At 43.4% G+C, this 22,985-nt stretch overlaps 3 protein-coding genes and 2 pseudogenes across 6 annotated transcripts; 2 read left to right on the forward strand and 3 right to left on the reverse strand.

Moving 5' to 3' along the window:
• The first annotated feature begins 286 nt into the window (after nucleotides 1–286).
• LOC115752677 (magnesium transporter MRS2-1-like) lies at nucleotides 287–13,751 on the forward strand. 3 transcript variants are annotated; one of them, XM_030690967.2, is made up of 7 exons: nucleotides 287–317; nucleotides 9,295–9,540; nucleotides 10,256–10,862; nucleotides 11,868–11,996; nucleotides 12,082–12,417; nucleotides 12,513–12,560; nucleotides 13,232–13,751. In XM_030690967.2, exons 3-7 carry the CDS (start codon nucleotides 10,272–10,274, stop codon nucleotides 13,460–13,462), a joined length of 1,335 nt encoding a protein of 444 aa, XP_030546827.1. In that variant the 5' UTR covers nucleotides 287–317; nucleotides 9,295–9,540; nucleotides 10,256–10,271; the 3' UTR covers nucleotides 13,463–13,751. The 3 variants fall into 3 exon arrangements, with proteins under 3 accessions (XP_030546827.1, XP_030546828.1, XP_030546826.1); XM_030690968.2 differs by lacking the exon at nucleotides 287–317 and having other exon boundaries at nucleotides 9,126–9,540; XM_030690966.2 differs by lacking the exons at nucleotides 287–317; nucleotides 9,295–9,540 and adding an exon at nucleotides 9,566–10,067.
• LOC115752678 lies at nucleotides 1,070–2,905 on the reverse strand (annotated as a pseudogene).
• LOC115752707 lies at nucleotides 4,214–4,856 on the reverse strand (annotated as a pseudogene).
• Nucleotides 13,752–14,962: 1,211 nt separating the features above from the next.
• LOC115752760 (lamin-like protein) lies at nucleotides 14,963–16,150 on the forward strand. Of its 2 annotated transcripts, XM_030691106.2 has the most exons (3): nucleotides 14,963–15,243; nucleotides 15,600–15,998; nucleotides 16,042–16,150. In XM_030691106.2, exons 1-2 carry the CDS (start codon nucleotides 15,072–15,074, stop codon nucleotides 15,953–15,955), a joined length of 528 nt encoding a protein of 175 aa, XP_030546966.1. In that variant the 5' UTR covers nucleotides 14,963–15,071; the 3' UTR covers nucleotides 15,956–15,998; nucleotides 16,042–16,150. The 2 variants fall into 2 exon arrangements, with proteins under 2 accessions (XP_030546966.1, XP_030546965.1); XM_030691105.2 differs by having other exon boundaries at nucleotides 14,964–15,243; nucleotides 15,600–16,150.
• Nucleotides 16,151–18,268: 2,118 nt separating this feature from the next.
• On the reverse strand, nucleotides 18,269–20,901 carry LOC115752749 (putative receptor-like protein kinase At1g80870). The gene has a single exon (XM_030691091.2). It carries the CDS (start codon nucleotides 20,667–20,669, stop codon nucleotides 18,492–18,494), a length of 2,178 nt encoding a protein of 725 aa, XP_030546951.1. The 5' UTR covers nucleotides 20,670–20,901; the 3' UTR covers nucleotides 18,269–18,491.
• Between the last annotated feature and the right edge of the window lie 2,084 nt (nucleotides 20,902–22,985).

Below are 22,985 nucleotides of genomic sequence, written 5' to 3' on the forward strand. Positions count from 1 at the left end.
CGACTCTCTCCTTGCATTCCATCTTTTTGCCTCTTCTTCATTAATTCTAAGAGGAGAAAAATTGGGCCCCATCATTTGAATGGTGCTGTAAACTGTTCAGTTCAAATGACAAATTCTTTCGGAGAGAACAGCTCAAAATGAGGGTTTGAGAAGATAGCAAGCCGATTCAAAGCACAACAAAGCATGTGAATGCTTCTAAATGAACACGACCATCTGCATCGAAAAGGCCAAATAAACAGCATCGTCCCTCTTTCCTAGCTCAACTCTGCAGACATACATAACCGCACGCAGAGAGAGAGAGAGAGAGAGAGAGAGAGGTTACAAAATGAAAATGAAGCTTCTTGTATGGTTGTTTTTCATAGTGTCTGCTCAAACCATTCTGATCTTGTCTGTCGAATGCTTCTCCGAGCCATCCATCTCAACCCACAATACACACAAGGACAGAAAATTTGAGGTAGGGATATGTTTCCTCTTCATCCTTCATCGCCACTCATTAGGGTCGTATAAATTGTCAGAAGCCACCATTACTCCAGTGGAAAATGTTGCAATAAGTTATGCAGGTTCGAACGAGACCGGTGAGTTTTCGGAAAACGCTGATGGGAGGCTTGTGATTTCCGTCACGAGAAAAGGTCTGAAGAGGAAAGGGAGCTTATGGTGGTGCAAATGTGGTTCATCGACCACCGCGTCCTAGAAATACAGCATCGTCCTTGCTGCAGCTTCTTTCTTGGTATTCTCGGTGATGTTGGAGACTTTCAGTTTGATCTGTCCTTGTCACTTTTAAGGGGCTCGCTATGCTTATCATAAATCTTAATTTGGGACCGTATCTGTTCTCAGCCTTGCGTTTGTGCTTGTCAATATTGCCTTCTTTTGGAATTCGACTGCTGTTTGAGTCTATTGAAGTTATGGCGGTTGGTTATGTTACTGTTGTGTTATAAGCAGAACTTTATGGGATACAAATCTAGCAAGCCTTAGCTCTTCACCTTGATGATTTAATTCTTCATACCAGGTTTCTTTCTCTTGCTCTCTTTTCTTTTAACACCTCATCCATGACAGTAGATCTCAGGAATCAAAAGCAGAAATGCATATCTAGCTTTAGATTACGTTGAACTTCAAAACATAGTACCAATTCTGTGAGCCCCATGCGATGCATGCAGCGATCCCAATGCGGCATACAGCCGCATTGGTGCACTTATGCATGACGAATGAACGACACGCCCAAAAGATTTCTTTGAGGAAACTAGATAAAAGGAAAGAAGAAAGTTCTTTTCCATTGGTATTGGAAACCGACCACTCAATCGTCAAGCTTGCACCTTTTTTGTGGCGACTCACCAGGGACGTCGTAAAAAGAATTTCTCAAACTGTTTCATGTGCTCTGTTTGCAATGAGATAGCAAGTGACAAGCTCCCGTCACTGGTTGGGCTAGGCAATATGAACGACAATCCCTCGCATGCAATCCTGCCAGGCCCCGTGAAGATAGGGCGGCCCCAACTGAAGTCTGCGTCATGGATAGGCAACCTGACCCAACTGGTAATGCCCAGATTTGGACACCTAAAAGTCTGCGTCCCAACTAGTGTCGAGAGATCAGGCTGGAGCTCCAAGTAATCAAGGGCAGATCTTAGGTAATCGTCGTCCATTCTCAACAGTGACTCACGGACTTCCATGCAGCATAAGCTACTGGTTTTGATTGGAGATCGCCTGCAACAGCGATTGGCGTGGCTGTAAAGATCACATTGCCAAAATAACCCCGTGGAAGTGGTGGAGACAATCTCGTCCGTCCATCTATTGCAATGTACAATTTACTGTCTTGATCATCTGCAAGTCCGCGTGCTCTGCACACACATTTCCAAACATGACCTGCCAAAATCTCAAAGGAACTATAACTAGCCGTGTTTCCATTGTCTAATTCTGCCTCTTTCTTCATGGTATCTAACTGTTCCCAAGTAACTTTGAAAATATAAACAGCAGTGCTATATGGAGTTGAATGAGTAGTTTCAGGAGAAACTTGCAATGCAGGTGGAGACTGGTATTCGGTATGAGGGAATTGAGGCCGTGGTGGGCAGCGGGCGCGCAGAGCGGTCCGGTCGATAAATGGAGGGAGCTTCATGTCAAGTCCACGAGCTAGATCGGACCATGTGTTCACGAAGTGTAGACCAGAAAGTCCGTCGGCCACATGGTGCTGCATGCCAACACCAAGCGAAACTCCCCCACGCTTGAAGTATGTAACCTGTATAAAGGAGACAACCGAACCGAAATCAATAACACCGGAATCTGATTTGAACCCCACTACTTGATGAACTAGTAACTGCTAGCAATCATTAGCTTCCATGTAGCTTACTCTTACAATATCAATTTGCTTATAGTAGGGTCAAATTCTGGTTTGGTACACGGAGCAAAATCTAGGAACAGAATCAAAAAGAGAAATCACACCTGTAGCACCAAAATAGGGTACGAGGATATCCCACCAGAGTAATCCACGGCGGGAATAAGCATCTGAAGCTCCAAAGTGGGAGCGAAATCCCCGAAATCATCCACCAATGAGCTCGTCTCAGCCTCAACAAACAGCACGCCCTCGGCATTGCAATCGATCTCTATCCGGCCATCTGTGTCCCTCTTCAATCGCCCGGCCATTGGGTAAAACAGCACCAATGCTCTACTCAGCGCCTCTGTCAGCACACCGGCATCGAAGAAGTTAGCAGATCCGGTCGGCCGGTAGAAGTACACGCTCGGCGTGTGCAGGCCCGGGACCACCAAGTCCAAGTTGGCATTCCACAGGGTACGTCTCGGCGTGTCCTCAGCCGGACATACCATAGTCGACTCTTTGATGCTAATTATCATTCTCGAAAATGCCGATGTTATTTGAGCGCCCCTTATGCTAATGTGTGAATTGAACCGGAAGTGCAACACACATTATATAATCAAGAAAGGCAAAAAAGTCAATTCTTTATTGAGCTTCCATGCCGCAGTCTCCATCGGAAAGTTGGTGAAACCAAGCGGTTAGCTTAGCTTTCTCTATCGGCGTGCGTTTGTTGAAGAGTCACTCATCACGAGTTGTTCTCGCCCCCGCGGCGCTAATGACTCCTGCCCAATGCATGGGCGCCACGTGGACTGTCTTGCTCCGATCCGTGTATCCATCTGGCAACAGTTAGTCATGGTCGTATCTAGAACTTCCGTCCTCCGTCGTCAGAAGCAATAGACGATTGTGAACCAATCTTCTCTTGCTCTCGGCTCTGTCCATCGTCTGAAACTGTTGGACAAGCTGGAGCCCGACATCCGGCGGCGCCGCAGCAGGCCACTGGCGGGCCAGTCTCCGGCGTCGGGTAACCTCCCGGAGAGCAAGAGCTGGCTCGCACGTGAAGAGACGAGCGAAGAGGATAGCATGTTGGGGCTGGGAGGCATGATAGCCGGTGCAAGAGGAGCAGCAGAGAAGCGGGAGAAGGTAAAAAAGCATCCGTTAGCATTGACGATTCGGCAACTCATGGGGTTTAAAAAAAAATGCAGAAAATCACCGATGAGCTGAATCTTTTTGGGTTTTTATTGGTCTGATTAGAGTGATTGGTCGGAGAAAGTTGAGCCGCGGAGAGTTGGTGGCCGCTGGATTTTCCCCTCGATCTTGTCGCAGGAACAACAGACGTAGCAGGAGGAAGATGAACAGTATTTGGAAAATAAAAGACGAAAAGAGAACCACCAGAAAAGGTGGTCCATGTCAGAATCTCGGACCTTCATTTTACCGGAAGGCCTGCCTTGGAAAAAGATCAAAAGTTTTTATAACTAAATTCGTAAAATTAAAAAAATTTCAATTGATATCGATATAATAATTTTACCGTGAGGTTTCGCATATCTCTTAGAATAGCGTATGTATTTATAAAGTTTATCTAGTAGCTGTTATGATAACTACATGAAATAAGAATGGACCAATTCAAAATAATTTGAATTAGTCCATTACAATATTAACTACTTTTATTATCTTCCTTAACACCATCAAGCCGATTAACTGTACTAATTGATGAACATAAACTAAAGGGAAAATTTCAAAAAAGGGCCCGAAGTGCTATCGTTTTCTCAAATAAGGGCCCGAAGTGAACTTTATTTCAATTAAGGGCCTGAAGTGTTCAAATTGTTTCAAAAGAGGGCCTAACCGAGGGCATTTTTGTCTTTTACATTTTTGTTATTTCTTTAACGTTTTTCTTTGCCTTTTCTTTTTCTCCTCCCCTCCCTCCTGTTCATCATCCTCCCCACGCAATTCTCTGGAGTTCTCCCTATGAACCAACCAACCCAACCCCTTCTTCTGGTGATCGAAGAGCGCGAACTTTATCACCTCCCTCGGTGGCTCCAGGGCTTTCATCGTCGCATTCTTCTCGACATTCTTGTCCACCAGCTTAAAAATCTCATCCACACACCTCACCCCCTTTTGACCCTTCTTCTCCTTCACCATGACCGCCTCCGACAAGGCAAACGAAGCACCCACGTCCAAAATGAGCGCTAACCCGCCTCGTGAAATAGCTGACTTAACGAGGTCGAAGGCCTGGACCCTCGCAAAAATGTGAACTTGGCAGGGTATCCTGAACTTGCTACTGCAGTTGCGAGTGTGGGGCAAGGACAGCGACGATGTCGCGCTCGATGTGGCCGACCTGGATGGTCCTGGTGTTGAGGACCCAGATGGCGGATTGTGTTCTCGTCGTAGGGATTCAAAGGTTCGCGGACAAGGCCTACCATCTCGCGGCCGCTGATGGTGTCAGAATAGTGGCGGAGCCCGACTTTGTTGGCGATGATGAAGTCGAGGAGGTAAGTTTCGGAGGTGGATGCTTGAGAGGAAGAAGAAGAAGACTAAGAGACTTGCGAAGACATGGGGTCGTCATCTGCTTCACAGAATTGCCAGTCAAGGGCCCGGAGGGCGTTGCCGACGAGGTCCGCCGCGGCTAGAGAGAGAGAGAGAGAGAGGCTTGAAGGTTTCTTTCTTTTGAAATTAAAGGTTTTGAATTCGTGACTTATATTTTTTTACCATTGGCCCGAGGATGGTTGATTGAGGGATGAAACCGGTCGGATCATCGTCGCGGATTTGTGAGGAAGAAGCTTCGAGGGTTCGCTTCTGGGTAGGGCGGAAGTAGAGGTAGAGAGAGAGGGTGTTGAATAGAGAGAGGGCGACTACCACTTTAGCTTCTTCCAGTCATGGCTTCTCTCCCTCTTTATGTGGAGTCTGCATGAATTCAATGGCGGAATCGATCAGTTGCGTGGGGAAGATGATGAACAGGAGGGAGGGGAGGAGAAAAAAGAAAAGGTAAAGAAAAACATTAAAGAAATAACAAAAATATAAAAGACAAAAATGCCCTTGGTTAGGCCCTCTTTTGAAACAATTTGAACACTTCAGGCCCTTAATTAAAACAAAGTTTACTTCAGGCCCTTATTTGAGAAAACGATAGCACTTCGGGCCCTTTTTTGAAATTTTCCCTAAACTAAATGATTGTCAATAGACATGCGGTTCTACTGGTAAAGTGATTTGGAAAATGGGGATACTAATATCGTAGGTGTGGGGTTCGACTCTCGCGTTCCGCAAAGAGATAGAGCAAAAGTCGGAGAGTTAAAGATATGATAGATAAAAAAATTAAATGCCTTAAAATTGGTGAAGTGATTTAACAATGGGGAGACGATGATGAAGAAGAGGAAGGCCTGTAAAAGTGGGGTTAGAGTCTCTTGCTTGTATTCTTCTTCTGTTATGGATACATACAAGACTCTTGGAGTTCATCATGCTGTTTCTGAATTTGAGATCAGGTAGTTCTTTAGGCGGCTTGCTTTGCAGGTCTCGATCAAGTCCTCTGCATATGACAGTTTCGCTTGCGAGTCGAAAGACCCAGAGATTGACGAGCCGCTGAGAGGGATGGACTATCCAGATTGGGACTTGTAGGAAGAATGGATGGGATGGGGAATGAGCAAGAATTTGCAACTACTCATCACATATTAATTCTTACATTTGATCATCTCAACCCAGGGGTTATGTTCGTGCATATTATATATGATGGAACTGAGGCCTAAGTCATTCTTTTTTCAGTGTATAAGTACCATTACAAACCAAAGATCATGGCTTTGGCCTGTATATAGTTGCAAGAGTGACCTCAAGATGTTCATAAGAGAACATGACATGAGAGCTAAGTTTAAAATAGGGGTGAGCAAATCGAACCGCCCGGACCGGGACCGGTGGTCCGGTTCTTGGTTCTAGAGGGAGCGGTCCGGTTCTTGGTTCTTAGGTCCTCTAGGACCGGACTGCCCGGACCGGACCAATTGATTTTTTTTTAATTTTTTTTATTTATTTTAAGTTCAATGCTCTCTTTCTTCTCCACATGCAAATGAACAAGAAAGCTAAACCAAGTGTCCAAGAATGAGCAACAGCCAGATGGTTCGGTAACGCGCCCATTGCGATCTCCGTGTCCCGGGTGCCGTCCATGGACCTCTGGTTGATGTTGGCCGATCCAACGATTATGTACTCGTCGTCAACTGAAGTGGGACATCAATTAGTGCTCCGCCAAAAAATCCATCACAATCCGATCAAAGGTCATCGTTCACTCACCTATCATCATCTTCGCATGGACTTAAATCATGAACCTTCTTGCTTCCTAAGCTTTGAGATAGTCACTACCTGGCTCTGGTTTCTCTTCGGGCACTAGCTCACCACTCCTCCTTGCTTCCCTATTTCCAAGGCAAAAAAAGGCCTAGTAATCTCTAGGATTGGATTCAACCCTCTTCTTCTTGAGGGCATTGGCAATGTCTATGTACATCATCTCCATCGTTCTCCTCTGCCAATCTAGGGTCGCCTTCACCGAGTTGCTCTCCGCTATGCCCTCGGGCCACATTGAGATCACGATGTACATGGCAAACCTCTTCACGACAGGGGTCACGCCGTAGTCGTCCAAATAGTCGGCCAAGCTCGTGTGTTCCATGTCAAGAATGGTGCATATTTTTTTTTTTTCGGTATGTGTCCGGTCCAATGGAACCGCCCGGGAACCGGACTGGACCGGTGGTTCTGTTCCTGGTTTCAAAAAATTGAGAACCGGGACCACCGGTCCAGTTCTCGGTTCTTGAGGGGAACCGGAATGGACCGGGAACCGATCACCCCTAATTTAAAATCTTCTTATTCATGTGTTATTGTCCTTTTTTTTCCCCCAATAAAGGCAACAGACTCTAGATGCAGCAACAATGATCCTGGTCAACATATTTCCCGCTGGTGGGGTCACCATATAATGATTTGCAGATGTTAGTGCATTCCTCCGCAAAGCAATTCCGGGCAAAGAATGGAGGTTTTGTGCATCATTGGGCCTCTCCTGACTTGATACCTGTTTTAGGAAACATCAAAAATCGGGAAGAGGAGGAGGAGGAGGAGGAGGAGGAGGAGGAGGAGGAGCCTTAGAGACATTAGGGCAAAAAAGGAGAAGAAATCAAGTTTATGATTTTCAAAGTAGGTATAAATCAGACAAACATACCAGATGAGACAATTAGGAAGAGCATCAGAACAAACGACAGAGAGGAAAAGAACTTCATCCTGCGACTGTAATTGAGATTTTAACGTAGAATGTCTTTATCTTAACCTCAAAAATATTTTGGCAAAAAGGAAAAGAACCTTAAGAATATCGGATCACGAGTTATCTCAGCATATTTATAGTGAGAACAGCTCTTTTCAACATTATTAAACAACCAATTTAGGAAAGAACTTGGCAAGGAAAAGTTGTAAAAATTTGTCTTAGTGTGTGGATTATGTAGTTAATAGAAAGCTGCTTAAACCTCGGTTAATTATAAAGATGTTCAAGGATCCTTGCCCATCAATGCATTTTATGACCATTTTTTTGGTTGATGACCTAAGAAATTTTGCAGATCTTTTCGTTCCTTATGCAGTACCAAATTTAATTAGCTGCCAAATTGGGGGAAAGGCTCTTTTGATAATTGAAGTATCTTCAGATCTTTGATATCTCTTAGTAGTCGCTATTTTACCATTCAAACGACTAAATTAAGGTAAGGCACTCTTGTGGAATGCTCTATTCAACATATATATTAAAGACACAACAATTGCATCTATGACATTAACATTCATCTAATGATATTAAGGTTGGTTTTGATAACGTTTACGCCAATAAATAAGGACCATTCACCCATTCTGCTAATTAAGACCAAAGTTTTTGAGACGAACTTTTTTTCTTTCGTAAATTACGAGATGTGGTAAATTCTTCTTGGAGAAAGTAGACTCATTGGACATACAATAGAATTGATTATGGGCCTAGTAAGCTGCCGGACTCTATGCATAGTTTGAGTGGGCCTAGGTCTCCCCCTCCACTTGGATGCACCATCTTTCGAGATAATGGAATATCTCTCATATTATGAAAATTAATATCATAAAACATCTCAAATTACTACACTCATAATAAATTTACCTCAAATTAATTTTTTGATCACTAAAAATTTCAAATACTTTCGAAAAATTTACCTTCCGTTAGTTTCCGTTAAGTTATGTTAATACACATGTGACAAACAGAGTGGAAAACTTGAAATTGATATACTTGTCAACATGTCATCCACTCATGGAGTATGTTGTTATACGATAAATTTGTTAAATGTGTATCAAATTGGATTTTTTGGTTATCCAAAAGTTAACTTAAAGTAAATTTATCACATGTGTAGCAATTGAAGTTTTTTTTTTTTTTTTTGTATTAACTCTACTATAAATTAATTTGCACAATGACTTCTAAATAGTATCCGATAAGATCTTTCAAGTTTGTCGATGATTAGGTCGGAACCGGATCCCCTAACATTGCTTGGGGTGGCATGATCGATCCAGGCAGTCCAAATAAAAAATGGACAGTTCAGATTGATCCACATAACTTTTTTTAAAATTTTGAAATTTCTCATCAAAAAATTTCATCCTTTTTAAAAAGTGATGTGGATGAATTCGGGCCGTCCATTTCAAAATGGATGGTCCGGATCTCTCAATGTCACTCTTTACTTTTAGGTCTGGCTTTTTCAAAGTTCTTACATACACGAGATTCACAAGGCCACATAGAGCAAAGCGCGTGCCCCGCACGCCCTGAACTTGTACAATCTTTGTTTCGTCCTCTTCTTAAAGAAATTACCGCGTTCTTTGAAATCATAGCGCTAATGATGAGGAGCGAATGGCCAAGAGACGAGCACACGCTTCATGCTGTCATTAAAAGGATTAATTAATCAAGATCACCATCGACCGCCGCCCAGAAGAAGGATTCAAAATAGAGGCGACCAACCGATTAACGAACCCTCCGGAATGTGAAAATCGTAATCGAGAGAGAGAGAAGAACAAGACAACCCGCCGCGCAATCGGCGGATTTCCCCACTTCCTCCTCCTCCTCCCACTCTAAGATCGAATCAAGAAGGACCCACTTCGAAAAGCTTCATCCTTTGCACTCAAGTCGCACCCTTTGTAGCGTTGCAGCGATTGATTAGCTTCAGTTCAATCATGGGTCACTGATCTTCGATCTGGGTTCATCCGACTCCTCCTGAGGAAGAACCTGGTTCTCGCTTCGCTGAAAGGTAAGATGGTTCATACTCACACTCGCGTGTTCGTGGGTTCAGCTCAAACCCAGTTTCGTCGCTGTCGTTCTTCTGCAATTCCGTGTTGGTCCCGGTCAAACGAAGTGTCTAGGTTTTGCACTTAACTAAGACAGGAAGAGCTGTGAGAGGACTCTGTAGAACTTCAGTAATTTTGTGGGTGACCTTCGTTATCTGTGAAGAGCGAGTCAACGAACACAGAGTTATCCCCTGTTAGCTCTTCGCATTCCTTTGCTATTTAATAAGCCGTCTCTCCGCGAATATTAGAGACAAATAATGCCTAAAGCTGAAATGGAAGGAAAAGGCAATATTCGCCACAAGGATTTGTAATTCTTGTAATAGCAATGTTGAGTTTTTTATGGGCAATGACATGGTGGTTAATGTCTGTTACCGGCATCAATTTCTCTGCACGCATGTAGAAAAGCTCTAAGCATGTTGGCAGGGCCTGAACAATCCAAAGTCAGAGCTTCCAGATTCATTTACATCTTCGCCGTTCTCTTTCCTTGCAAGTTAGGTGTTACCATCAGTAGAAGGAATTTCTGTATTAGTTCTCTTTGGTGGTTTGGGGAGGTTCTGAGTTGAAAGGACAATGTCAAGGTTGATACAAACACAGACAATCTGGCACCTAAAACGTGAAATATTTCTGCTTGTTCCAATGTCAGTGATCTTATGCTTTTAATCATTTGGTGTATTGCAGCATTCCAAGTTTATTCATGGCAGATCTCAAAGAACGCCTCCTCCCACCAAGACCTGCGTCAGCTGTTGACCTTAAAGAAGCATCTCATCGTTCATTTTTGCTGGGACGTCAGCCTTTCCAAAGCATGGATGTTATAGGTCTTAAGAAACGAGGTCAAGGTCTTCGGTCATGGATTCGTGTTGATACCTCTGGGGATTCCGAGATAATCGAGGTTGACAAGTTCACAATGATGCGCCGTTGTGACCTTCCAGCCCGTGATTTGCGCCTGCTTGATCCATTATTTGTTTATCCCTCTACAATTCTTGGGAGAGAGAAGGCTATAGTTGTTAACTTAGAGCAAATTCGATGTATTATCACGGCGGATGAGGTTTTGCTTTTAAACTCCCTCGATAGTTATGTGTTTCAGTATGTGGTGGAGCTACAACGCCGGCTGACAACAGCTGGGGCACGTGAGGTTTGGCAACCAGAAGGTGCAGATTTCAGCAGAAGGAGAGGAAGTAGAAACTTTGATGATTTGTTTGGCAACACTTCCCCAGATTATTTGCCTTTCGAGTTTCGGGCCCTTGAAGTTGCTTTAGAAACTGCTTGTACTTTTCTTGATTCTCAGGTTTGTGATATGATGATGTTAAGACCTAATCCTAGAGTTGCCAACTCTTTCATTAAATCACAACTTCTAAATGTTACATGGCTTTGTTATCAAGGACAGCATGCCTTTTATAAGTTCGGGGTAATACATAGGGTGAACTTCTGTCTTTTGTTTTTGGCTTGAGGGTGGAGTATGTCGAGAGGGAAAGATTGCATTTTAAGAGAAATTAAGAAAACAATCCAATGAAATTTGTTACTCGCCTGAGGCTTTTGCCGGCAATTGGCAACATCATGACTCTCAGTGTCCTGAGTATGAATATGTAGATATTGTACTTTCTAAGGTCTTGTTCATGATTCGGGCTGTACCTGGTGCGATCGAATTTACTGACATGAAACTTATAGAACTTGTGAGGAAGTTGATTTTACCCGAAAGTCCCATACTAGTCAAATGCTTGCCATTCTATCTCCTTCCATCTTGTAAGTGCATCAAGATAAAGGAGTATGTATGCTTTCAAAGGTTTACTCATTCAGTGTAAATGCATTCTGGTAAAGGAATACTGTACTTCTTTGCGATTTACAATTCTTAAGCATTGCAATTTTTGAACATATAATTTTTATAACTCTACTTAGACTCTCAATAGTGGTCATGGAAAATTGAGGTAACTATCACATGGAAGCACACTTTTTGTGAAAAGCTGTCTCTAATGTGGTCTTTCCCTAGATTGTTGCCATTCTGTGTATACTTCTATGAGTACTTTTGGAGAGAGAGCATTTTTACAATTTTATGCTAATTGGTAGTTAAGTTTAAGTCATGGCCAAAACATAGAAGAATTTCCTCCTCTTGGGAATTGGAGTAATGGTGATATGTTACAGGAGCACTAAAAGGAAGTGTGAGATCGGAGGATGGACTGCAATTATAGAGTGGTTGATGCTTCTTACACATGAAAGTTGTTGTCACTTATGTTGCCATATTCTCATTTTTGTACAATTTTTTCTAATTAAAGGTGCGTTCTCAAATATTTTGAAGGCAGCAGAACTAGAAATCGAAGCTTATCCATTGCTGGATGAACTTACTTCCAAGATTAGTACATTAAATTTGGAGCGTGTTCGACGTTTGAAAAGCAGACTCGTGGCATTGACCAGGAGAGTTCAGAAGGTAATCCCTGTTCATGTTTCGTGCTTCTCCTTCCTAATCTGACTACCTTTCTTTCTGCTCGCACTTATCGGCTGCACTGGTTTAGGTTAGGGATGAGATAGAACAGCTAATGGATGACGACGGAGACATGGCTGAGATGTATCTCACTGAGAAGAAACGAAGAGCGGAGTCATCGTACTATCTTGATCAGTCTTCGACTGGCTACAGGTCCAATGATGTTGCACAATCCTTTTCTGCTCCTGTTTCTCCCGTTTCTTCACCTCGTGATGGCCGAAAACTTGAGAAGAGCCAAAGTATAGCGAGGAGCCGGCATGAGAGCATGAGGAGTTCAGAAAGCTCTACCGATAGAATAGAAGAGCTGGAGATGCTGTTGGAAGCTTACTTTGTTGTCATCGATAGCACTTTGAACAAGTTGACTTCGGTATCCACTGGTCGCCCTATCTTTCTTAAAGTCTTCTTTCGGTTATACATGGTATAAGGAAGAATATCGATCACTTTGTATATTATGCATTTCAGCTAAAGGAGTACATTGATGACACAGAAGATTTCATTAACATTCAGCTGGTATGCCTGTTTCTTTATCTTCTTGTTGAATGGTTAATTTCATTACTTATGTCCTTCGGGGAAATTGGCTGTGGGGGTTTAAGAATTCTAACAAAAAAGTTAGTGGGAAAAGTAGGTGGGGCTCTGCTACATATAGCTCGGTCTTGACAGTGTAGCTGCAACACATAGGTGTTGGTAATTATTTGTCATTGTCGCTACTGAGGTAAAGAAGTAAATATATGTTGAAATTCGCTAACGTTTAACCTAAGAAGGAATGCACCTTGAAAGTTCATAAAACTAAGTGTACTTTTGGTAACGTTAGGAAATTTAAATTTTTGAAACTCGCTAGAATTTGCTATTCGTCGTATTTGTATAGATTTTTACTTTTTGTTATTTATTTAATTTAGAATATGCAATGGACGCATTTTGACTTTCTCTTGTCCCAAAACACCGGAAACTTTCACAATATTGACACGTAGAATCGTACATGATTATTTGGGAATTATTGAAAATTGACAATGTTTTATATTTTGGCAGGAAAGCAAAATTTTGCTTATTGCGGTTTAAAAAGCTTAACCACACAGGATATTTAAGATAGAGCAGAGCAATTTGGACTTGCCCTTTTTCTCTCTCTCCACACTTCTGTTTTGTTTTGCTCGAAGATGTTTTAATCGCGGACCTTGTGGTTGCAGGACAATGTCCGAAACCAGCTGATACAATTTGAACTGCTGCTGACGACTGCGACTTTCGTTGTTGCTATCTTCGGCGTGGTGGCGGGGATTTTTGGGATGAACTTCGACGTCTCGTTCTTTGACAATGCCGATGCATTTCAGTGGGTCCTCATCATAACAGGAGTATGCGGTTTAGTCATTTTCAGTGCTTTTGTGTGGTTCTACAGGTACAAACGACTCATGCCTCTATAAATGTGTCGGGAATCTCTTAGATCTTTGACGGATTGAATTCATCGTAGCTATTCTTTTGTATAGCTGCACATTCCAGACCTGTAGATGATATGGAGGAATCAGAAAAATGAGGAAAAAGCGGGTTTTTATTGTCGGTTCTTTCAATGTGTGAGCTCATACTGAAACTGCTTGATTCTAACCTGTGTCCATTATCGAATTCATGCCATGCATAAACAAAAATGAACCTCAAAAGTAGCTGTCTTAAAGGCAATGTCAATAAGGAGGCTAAGAATTTGTGACTGGTCTTGAAGTTTCGAGTTCATACAGTTTCTCAGCTGGTAACATGAATGTTCGGTCCAGGATGCTCTGCTGTTGATGTTGGGTTTGTTGGGTCAAACCATGGATTTGAAAGGGCTATGGGTTATCTCTTTGGGTAAGGCTGTCAAATAATTGGTTGTGCTTTCAAGGGACAATGGCGCAGCAATCTAATAAACAAGCAGCAATAATTTGAAGCTGGAATTGGCGGGTCTAGTGAATGAGTTATGAAGAACCTGTTAGGTGACCGTTGCCCACCTTCTTGTGACCTACAATGTCTGCATTATCTTCGTCTGTTTTTGGTACTTCGCAGTTGCCTACTTATTATACTGTTTACTTTAATCGATTCAAATAGATTAGGTATAGATATGCCCATTGTCTCCCATAGAGTGGGCTATTTGGACCGCCGCCCAGTGTCTATTTATTTAATGATACCAAAGTGGAAACAGAACAGACATGCTCATACAAGATAGAGATGCCACGCTGTCCTTGATGCGGCGAGTAGGCCAACTATGCCGATGTCGGAGAGAGGTATAACTTGGTGTAATACTTGTATCACGTGACAATTCGATGTAGCACGGGCATTAAGTGCAATAATTTGTTTCAAAATGCTACTTTTAGCACTCGCTGAAAGTATCCATTGCAATTTGAAACTACGTCAATTCGTACGGAAACATCATCAATCGTGGAACACCACGCCCATCTTGAAAGGTTACTCGCTCATGCACAAAGATGCGACATTGTTGAAGTCAATCAGATAAACAATTTGTTAGGCGATATCCAATTTCAAACCTAACTGAAAATATGTAAGTTGGCCTTACGTTGATTTCTTGTTTACATTTCTTCTCGCTGTTTATCTTGACAAGAAGGGTCCCACAACAATAACTATGTTGGTGTTCTTGTTGGGGTTGTTTCCTTTTTTTTTTTTTTTTTCATAGGGATGCATGTCTTGCAATGACAATTGAATGCGGAGAGCGGCGTGCTATATCAATTAGCTTTAGAATGTTTTCCTCTGCGATTCAATATAACGAGGTTAAAGTAACATACAGTTTCTGATATTTTAATCTCAGACTTTAATTTGAAATGAGGGGGGGAACATCATGGATTCCATATTTACCAATAATCTGGGTCTAATGGAAAAGGGGTTGGTCCCTCCCTCCCTCAAAATTTCTTGGACTCAATATATGAACGACATGCTCTGTTCTGCTCTGTTCACAGTTCAGTCAAACGGGTTTAATGAAAGAGGTAGCTCCCCCACCCTCTGAGTGACTCAAGTAGAAACATCATCACCCACCAACCAACAAAGTGTCCGTCCATGGCCACCTCGTCCCACCCCATCATCGTCCTCCTCTTCGTTCTCGCGGCCGCCGTCGTGTCCCCGGCCGCCGCCACCGACCACATTGTTGGCGTCAACCGTGGATGGAACCCCGGCATCAACTACACCCTTTGGGCCAACAACCAGACCTTCTACGTCGGCGACCTCATCTGTACTCTCTCTCTCTCTCTCTCCACACATTTCTTTGTACTCTTCACTTGAATGAGCAGATCTGTATTCCAAAACCCATTTCCACTTCTTCTTTTTTCAGCTTCTTGAAGGCAAAGTACCTAAGTACAGAATGCTTCTCTGCTGTCATTATATTTTTGGTTTATTTTTTGAAAGAAAATGGTCGTGATCTTATTCAGAACAAGAAAGATGGGAACTTCCTACTGATTCTCCCATTATGAACCAAGAAAAATGCACAGGACTCGGAGTGATAAATGCCGTGAATCTCCTAACCTTTTTGCCTACTCTTTCGTGGAAAAAAGTTCACTCCTTTTTACGGCGTTCAAAACGATTGAACAGCGTTTAGGTACCAGAAGAGCCAGTACAACGTGTTCGAAGTGAACCGGACGGGCTACGACAACTGCACGACCGAAGGAGCCATCGGCAACTGGAGCAGCGGCAAGGACTTCATCCCGCTCAACAAGGCCAAGCGGTACTACTTCATCTGCGGGAACGGCCAGTGCTTCAACGGCATGAAGGTCTCCGTCCTCGTCCACCCCCTGCCTCCTCCGCCGTCCGCCTCCGTCGCCGCCGGCAATTCGTCCTCCGCTTCCGCCGATCGCAGGGTTCTCCGAAACGGGTCCCTGGGTTATCGGGTTCTTGTTGCTCTCGTGGGGTCGGTTTGGATAGGGATAGGATCTGGTTGGGTCTTCTAGGAGGATAAAGCTGTTCCTCTCTCTCTCTCTCTCTTTTTCTGTCCTGTCACGTATGTTGGGAGGTTTATGACTGCTTAGTCTTATTTTCGTTTTGGTTAAACGAGGGTTATTATTTCCGCAATTGGAGCTTGGCCTGCTTATAATTTACCCAGTTATCTTGCTATGAATTGGAAACAGGCTTTAGCTATTTTTCCCATGAAATTTAGTCGTTCCATTGCAGAACAAGTAAGGTTTTCGATTTCTTTGCACACCCCTAATTTGCCCTCACATGAATCTGAGTATAAGTATTATTATGTCTGTCGATTCGTGCTCCTTCTTGGGCCGAAGCCACTCAAACCTGATTATTTAGTGGAGAAAAACTTAACAAGATGACTTTTTGGCCCGCCACAGGCCCCTGCCCTGGCCATTGGTAAGGTGTAAGAGCTGCACAGGCACAGCATCATTTGCCTCTTCCAGTATGTTCTGCTTCGTTTTGCCTCTGGACCTGCCCCCTTTAACGAAACAAAGGAATGGCACCAACGTTGAACTGCGGCTACCTCGGAATGATTTGGATTAAGCTGTCGGGTCGCCTCATAGAAGGCCCAATTGAGCATACATTATTGATCCCTAAGCTTTAGCCAGTGCCCAGATTTCAATAAGCTGCATTGAGAAGGCTTTTATATTGCCTTTGTTCTGCTTGTGCTTAGTTTGTGCCGCCTTTCCCATCTTTCATTTAGTAAGCAAGCTGCCTACATTTCTGAAGGAGGGACTTGCATTGCCTTTCTCTGCCCATGGCGCCGCATTACCTCCCGCGCCCTCGTAAGTCTGATGGAGGAGCAAGGCCTGCGTTCAGTTCGCTGAACACTCGTTGGCCCCTCACATTTTGAAAGCTCAGCTGCTGGGTTTGGCAGTGGTTGATCTGTAGTGGTCCATCCGCATGCAGACATGCCAGCCCGATGCCAGAAGCCACTTCGTAGTTCCACCTCACGAATCTATAGACATCTGCTGTGCATTCATAAATGCGTTGCCGCGACCGGCTGTATTCATATGGAAAAAGGACCGCAACAGCATAGCTTTTGAAAATTCTGTCATTCATCTTCGGCAAGATGGACATTGCTGTCATCAGAATTGTATGCAAAGTTTTCGCTTTTCATTCCTTGGCCACGTACTGATACAGCAAAGTCTCATTTTTCTGGTACTTGGGGATTGATTGTGTCACGGAGAATCTATTGGACAGTATCCCGTCCTATCCTTTTCCAGAACTCGAGATACGATAGAGCCTCTTTGCTAGAAATGAGTTTCTTCTTGTTCTCGAAAAGAACCTCCAGGGATAAAGTTCCAGCAAAAATAAACTAAGTGAACTGACATACGTAGTGCAGCGCATGCAGTGAACCTCCTACTTTAGTTCATGTTTGCTAGAGTGAAAAGAGAGCGAGCAAGAGATGCGTTTGTTCTCCTATTATTTGATCCCTAAAGGAAGAAATGCACTTGAGAATAGCATGCCGTTCTCGAAAACATGAGTATGTTTCAAGTTGAGGCGCCAAATTTGCCGATCCTTGAAGCGAGCATATGGACAATTTATCAACAGTTTTCCAGTTTTAAGCGAAACTTACCCTTCCTGAAAGCTCTGCTAAGTGCTAAGGGGCCTCATTCTCAAAAGATGACACCCCCAATTTAGATCGGACTCTCGTGACCCTGGCATTCATCCTGCATGTGGAGTATTACCTGCATTCTGAGCACAAAGCTTGATTGCTTTCTTCCTTCAGGAAAAAGAACTTGGGCAGAAAATTTAACTGACATTGTATCTTCTTCGCAAAACAAAAATGAGAAGAGTTTGTGTATGATAGAGCACCCTCCCCGGTCGTCACCTAGCTGGAAGTCTCGTGCGCCGGGATGCCCTTCAGACACAGCATAATCATGCCCTTAGAGTCTCTTTTGAGCGACATTAAAATGTTTGACTGTCATGTGTATGAACTTAGCAGAAGCACCCTCCATCTCCTAAATGTCCGTCATTCCTATGGATTACAAGTGCATGCTCAGCTGATAACCAGCTTACACCATTTCCATTGACAAAGAGAGAACTGAGATCTTCTGTTTCCTAACCATGCCAAAAGAGAAGATCAATAAAAAGGACGGATGATCTAGAGATGAATCTACTCATAGAAGGGCTTCTTACCAGTTACCACTGCCTTTTAAGTACGGTAACAAAAAAGGACAGCATTTTCAACATGCCAAGAGCCGCATATGGAAAACTTTTTGTACTGGAAATAGATTTAACTGAACCGACTGCATCTTTCGACCATCATGTTCAATTGAAGTTCTTAACAATCTTGCTATCAACAATTTGAGATTGAGACTTTAATTATTTGCATCCAGCATACAAAACAGATCGATAATGATGGTGGTAATACAAAAGGCCACACACTTTGCAGCCACTGAAATAGAAAAACGAACTAGAATCCTATTGATGTGTCCACGATACATGTTTCAACTCAATGCTTATGTACATTGGAAGTGACTCTATCAACTCACCATCTCTAACTTCAGGGTCAAACCTTTACTCTGCATTAGTTTTTGGTTTCCTCCTTGATCTGCCAATCAATTTCGCCGGCGGTGATGGAGAGAACTCAAATGGCAGCGGTGGAAGATCCATCTCCCCTTTCAATATCTTGACTATTTCTCCTATGTCTGGCCGCAACTCCGGGATTTTCTGTAGGCAAATTAACGCCAAGTTAATGCACAAGCTAGCTTGGTCCTTGTTATAGTTGCCTTTTAACTTCTCGTCCACAAGCTCTAGAATTTCTCCGGTCTGAGCTAAGTGTCGACACCAGCTTACCAAATTCGCTTTCTCCAACTTCATGGGCGAGGCAAGAACATGCAACGGTCTTCTACCAGATACAATGACTAGGATTAACACCCCGAGGCTGTATACATCAGCCTTCTCAACCAAGTATCCACATCCTCCAAACTCGGGGGCTATATAACATAAGGTTCCTCTCATGCTTGTCGTGCTGCTCAGCTCACGGCTGAAAAGATCTCCGCTCCACATGTCGCTGCCATTAGAATGGGCATTCTTCTTCCTCAGACCCCTTCTGAAACTGAACTCCCCATTTGCGTCAGCTTCGAGCTGGTTTTGTTCCCCTCCAAACTTTTTCCTTTGACAGAAGTAAAAACGCCGGCCAAGACCGAAATGCGGCAATTTAAAGCCTTGCTTCCACTTCATTTCAAGATATTTCAACTTACCATGCTTCCTCCTAATATCAGCTGTGTGCTCCTCTTTCCACCAGTCTTGCATCTTTCTGTGTCTCTTTTGGCAGTGATGCTTTCCATTTACATCTTTCTTCTCAGGTTCCTTATCAGGATGTTGTTGATTCCCAACTTCTCGAGCACAGGTTTCGTGCGCATCCTCTGTTTTATCTAACGGCAACGATGAATTATTTAGGTCAGTCTTTTCGGGAATGTTCTTTCTGTCATCATACCAATCTGGATCAATCGATGTACAAATTTGGCTGCCAATCCATTCCATAACGTAGTCTTTACTGCATAATTCACCACTTCCGTCCTGTCTCCACCACCAATCCTTACCCCACTGTTTCGAACCTGGCAGATCATCAGCAACTGCAGAAGCAAGCAAATTCACATCATTCCCAGGATGATGAAAGCTGTTGAACTCATCATCATAAGGAACGAACTTCTTGTTCCACTCATCAGAAGCAACATCGACAACTGAGACTTCCTTGCCCTTTCCATTTCCTCTTTTGAGTTCACACTCAGTCCCAATGCTAGCATTATAACTAAGAGAGTTCAGGTTCAGAGCTTTCACAGTATAACATGTCCTACTATTCTTTGACGAAGAAGAAGCTTGCAAAGCAAGAGCAAAGTCTACCTCAGGCACGCACTCCACTTGCTCGACTGGAGTAGCAATAGCCGGAGTCTCTGCAGTTAGAGTTCCTGACAGCTCTTGGCTCTTCCATAAATCCTGACTCTTGCCTAAGTCCTGGCTGAACATATCCACCCCATACTCGCCCTCGATTTTCATTCTCGACAAGCCAAAATCTGAAACCTTGGCCCGGAGTTCCGAGTCAAGCAGTACATTACTCGGCTTTACATCTCCATGGATCACAGGTGGGTCACAACCAAGATGCAAGAATTCCAGGGCTCTTGCAACATCCAGTACAATGGCAAACCTCCGCTCCCAACTCAAGCTCGAACTCGAGTCGCCTTCTGCAAATAGCAGCTCCTGCAAGCTCCGGTTCGGCATATATTCGTACACAAGTATCCTCTTATTTTTCTCCACACAGTACCCCAAAAGAGTGATCAGGAATGGTGATCTAAGCCCACCAAGGATCTGCAACTCGTTCTGGAACTCCCTCTCTGTCTCTAGTGACATGGCATCAAGTCTCTTCACAGCAACTAACTTGCCATCCTTCAGTACCCCCTTAAAAACAGTACCAGACCCGCCTTTCCCAATCATGTTGGCCTCATCAAAGTCCAAGGTGGCAGATTTCAGCTCCTTGTAAGAGAACCTCTCAATCTTGAGAGGAGCACTGGAGTCGAATGGGATTGTTCTTGCCCTGTCCACAATGGAGTGATAAAAATGGTAGAGCAAGTAGAGGATGGTCAAGATGATGACAACAGAGGAGGATATCGTGAGGACTAAGAACAGGACTTTGGTGCTGGTGAAGGAACTGGGTCTGGCAAGGCCTGGGCTTGGAGGGAAGGATCTTGATGGCATGGTGAGTTTGATTCTTCTGGTACTTGAGGTTTTCCAGGGTTTATGAAGTTTCTGCTCTTGCAAATAAGTGGTGAAGGAAAAGGTTGAGATGGGTGGTGGTAGTGGAAGAAGATTTTAGGATTCCATCCTTACATTTGTGACCTCTGACAGTATCCAAGGGAGGTTGCTTTACAGTTGGATAATCATATGAGAGATGATCCACTATGTTGTATTTGGGATTTTTCCATGTATTTTGATAATGAAGATTAGAGAAAGGAAAAAAAAAAAAAAGGTGGAATGGAGGGTCCCTAGGTGCTTTTGACTAAAGAGAGTTTTTTGCAGGAAAGATGTCCAGGGAAGGCAGAGGAAATGGAGTGAAGATGGGATACAATGAAGGGTGCTGGATGTTTCTTTTCTATGGACAGGAAATGCGCACTATTGGTACACGTGTCCCATGCCATGTCGACGTATTTGGACTGTGAAGTAGATCGACATCCTTGCCTCATACATCGAACGCATACGAATCATTTGTATAGTAATTGATTCTGTCAATCGCGTTCCGATAGAAGAGTTTCCAATGTGAACGGATGTTACGGTTCATGCGGTGGAATTTCCGCCCTTCAGAATCACTGCATGCAAGGGGAATCTGATTCGGTCACTTTATTGTCCCTTTTCCTCGTTTGGTCCTTTGTTTGTTCTTTATCTGGATCTGCAAAATCTCTAATTTGGTCCAGTTCTGTTTAATCTCCGGACTGCAGTTCTCTCTACTTTTGTGCACCATAAACCACAAGCTACGAGCAAGGCACCTCTCTGTCTATTTGTCACTTTATGGATAATGTCATGTGATGATGTTTAACACAAGAATGTTGGACTTGAGTGCTAAATCCGTTGTTACCTGTTTTTTACTGTGGGGTAGTATTATGTCCTAGAAAAGATGTCCTGTCAAACTAGAAAACCCTTTTTGGCCATTGTTGTTCTTTTGCTCAGTGCTCTCTCTCTCTCTCTCTCTCTCTCTCAAGCATGAGGCTGTTTCCATCTCATTCCATGAAAAGAAGATACCACCAAGGACAAAGTCACGGCCTTTATGGGATGCAATGCTGCTGTTAAGGTATGATAATAGCGTCTCTGGTGCACACGCCCTGCTTTTTTTTTAATCTTCTCTCTGTTATCATCACCACCATTACTATCATTGCAGTGAACGGTATCAAGAAAGATTTGAGAGGAAAAAATGAAGAATCGAGTAGTGAACAGAAGGACGAACATGGGTGGTGGTGGTGGTGGTGGTGGTGGTGGTGGTGGTGGTGGGGGAGAGGGGAGGTGGGAACCCGTCCACCAAGATGGTCAAATTTGTCCTCTCTGTCTCTGTCTCTCTCCTTTCTTTTTCAGTATTCTGTCTTCATTCTTGTATAGTGTGTTGGATGTCTGAGCATTTCTTGCGACACAACGTGCCCTTCTCTGCAAATTGTTTTTCTTTTTTTGGATAATGCCCACGAAATTCAAGTCGGAAAATATTGACAACGAAATTTACTCAATGTTGTCGATGAGGACCATCCTTTTTACCATTTTCCCCCCTTTTGATTATGTTCATTCTTGTACGGTCCGGTTCTCGGGGGTTCCAGTCCGGTTCCCAATTCCATAAAATTCAATCCGGTTATAGTTAGTCCGGTTCCCTATTCCAAGGGAGAATTGGACTGCTCGGACCGAACCGACTATTATTTTTCTTTAAAAAAAGAATTTCCTCAATATAAACATAAACTTAAATCTAAGATGCTTTGAATGTTTAGTGTGACTTTCAAATTTAACAATCGGTCCAATGATGAGACAGTCAGGGAACCGGACCGTACTGATCGGTCTAGTCCTTCAGTCCTTGAAACTAGAAATCGTTCCTCTAGATCCGTTTTGAATCGGATTGAAAACCAATGACCCCTACTTTTGACTGTGACATTCTTTCCCCCCACTTTCTTCAGATAATGCTACGGCTGGAGCAGCATGAGATGCTTGCTCACCTAACAAACGAACAAAAGCAGAGAAAAAAGCTGAGCTATTGGACGACAATCTTGATGAAAGGAAGTAGGCTTTTTGACCTCGCCTTCCCTTTCACTTCGGTTGTAATCATCATCCACTCTCCCCTTTCAAATCCTGTGCACATCCCTATTCACATTCAGAAACATCACCTGACTTGCGAATGGAAGACAGTGCAGTGCAGTGCCATGCCCGCCTGTCCTGTTGAGATTCTACAAGCCTATGCACAAGAAACTCGACCCAAGATAATAATATGTAATAAATATTTTTGTAACAATTAGTGATGGATTGAAACTTCTGTTTACAGAAGGAAGC

The sequence above is a fragment of the Rhodamnia argentea genome, chromosome 2 (genome assembly GCF_020921035.1).
Source record: "Rhodamnia argentea isolate NSW1041297 chromosome 2, ASM2092103v1, whole genome shotgun sequence".
NCBI lineage: Eukaryota > Viridiplantae > Streptophyta > Magnoliopsida > Myrtales > Myrtaceae > Rhodamnia > Rhodamnia argentea.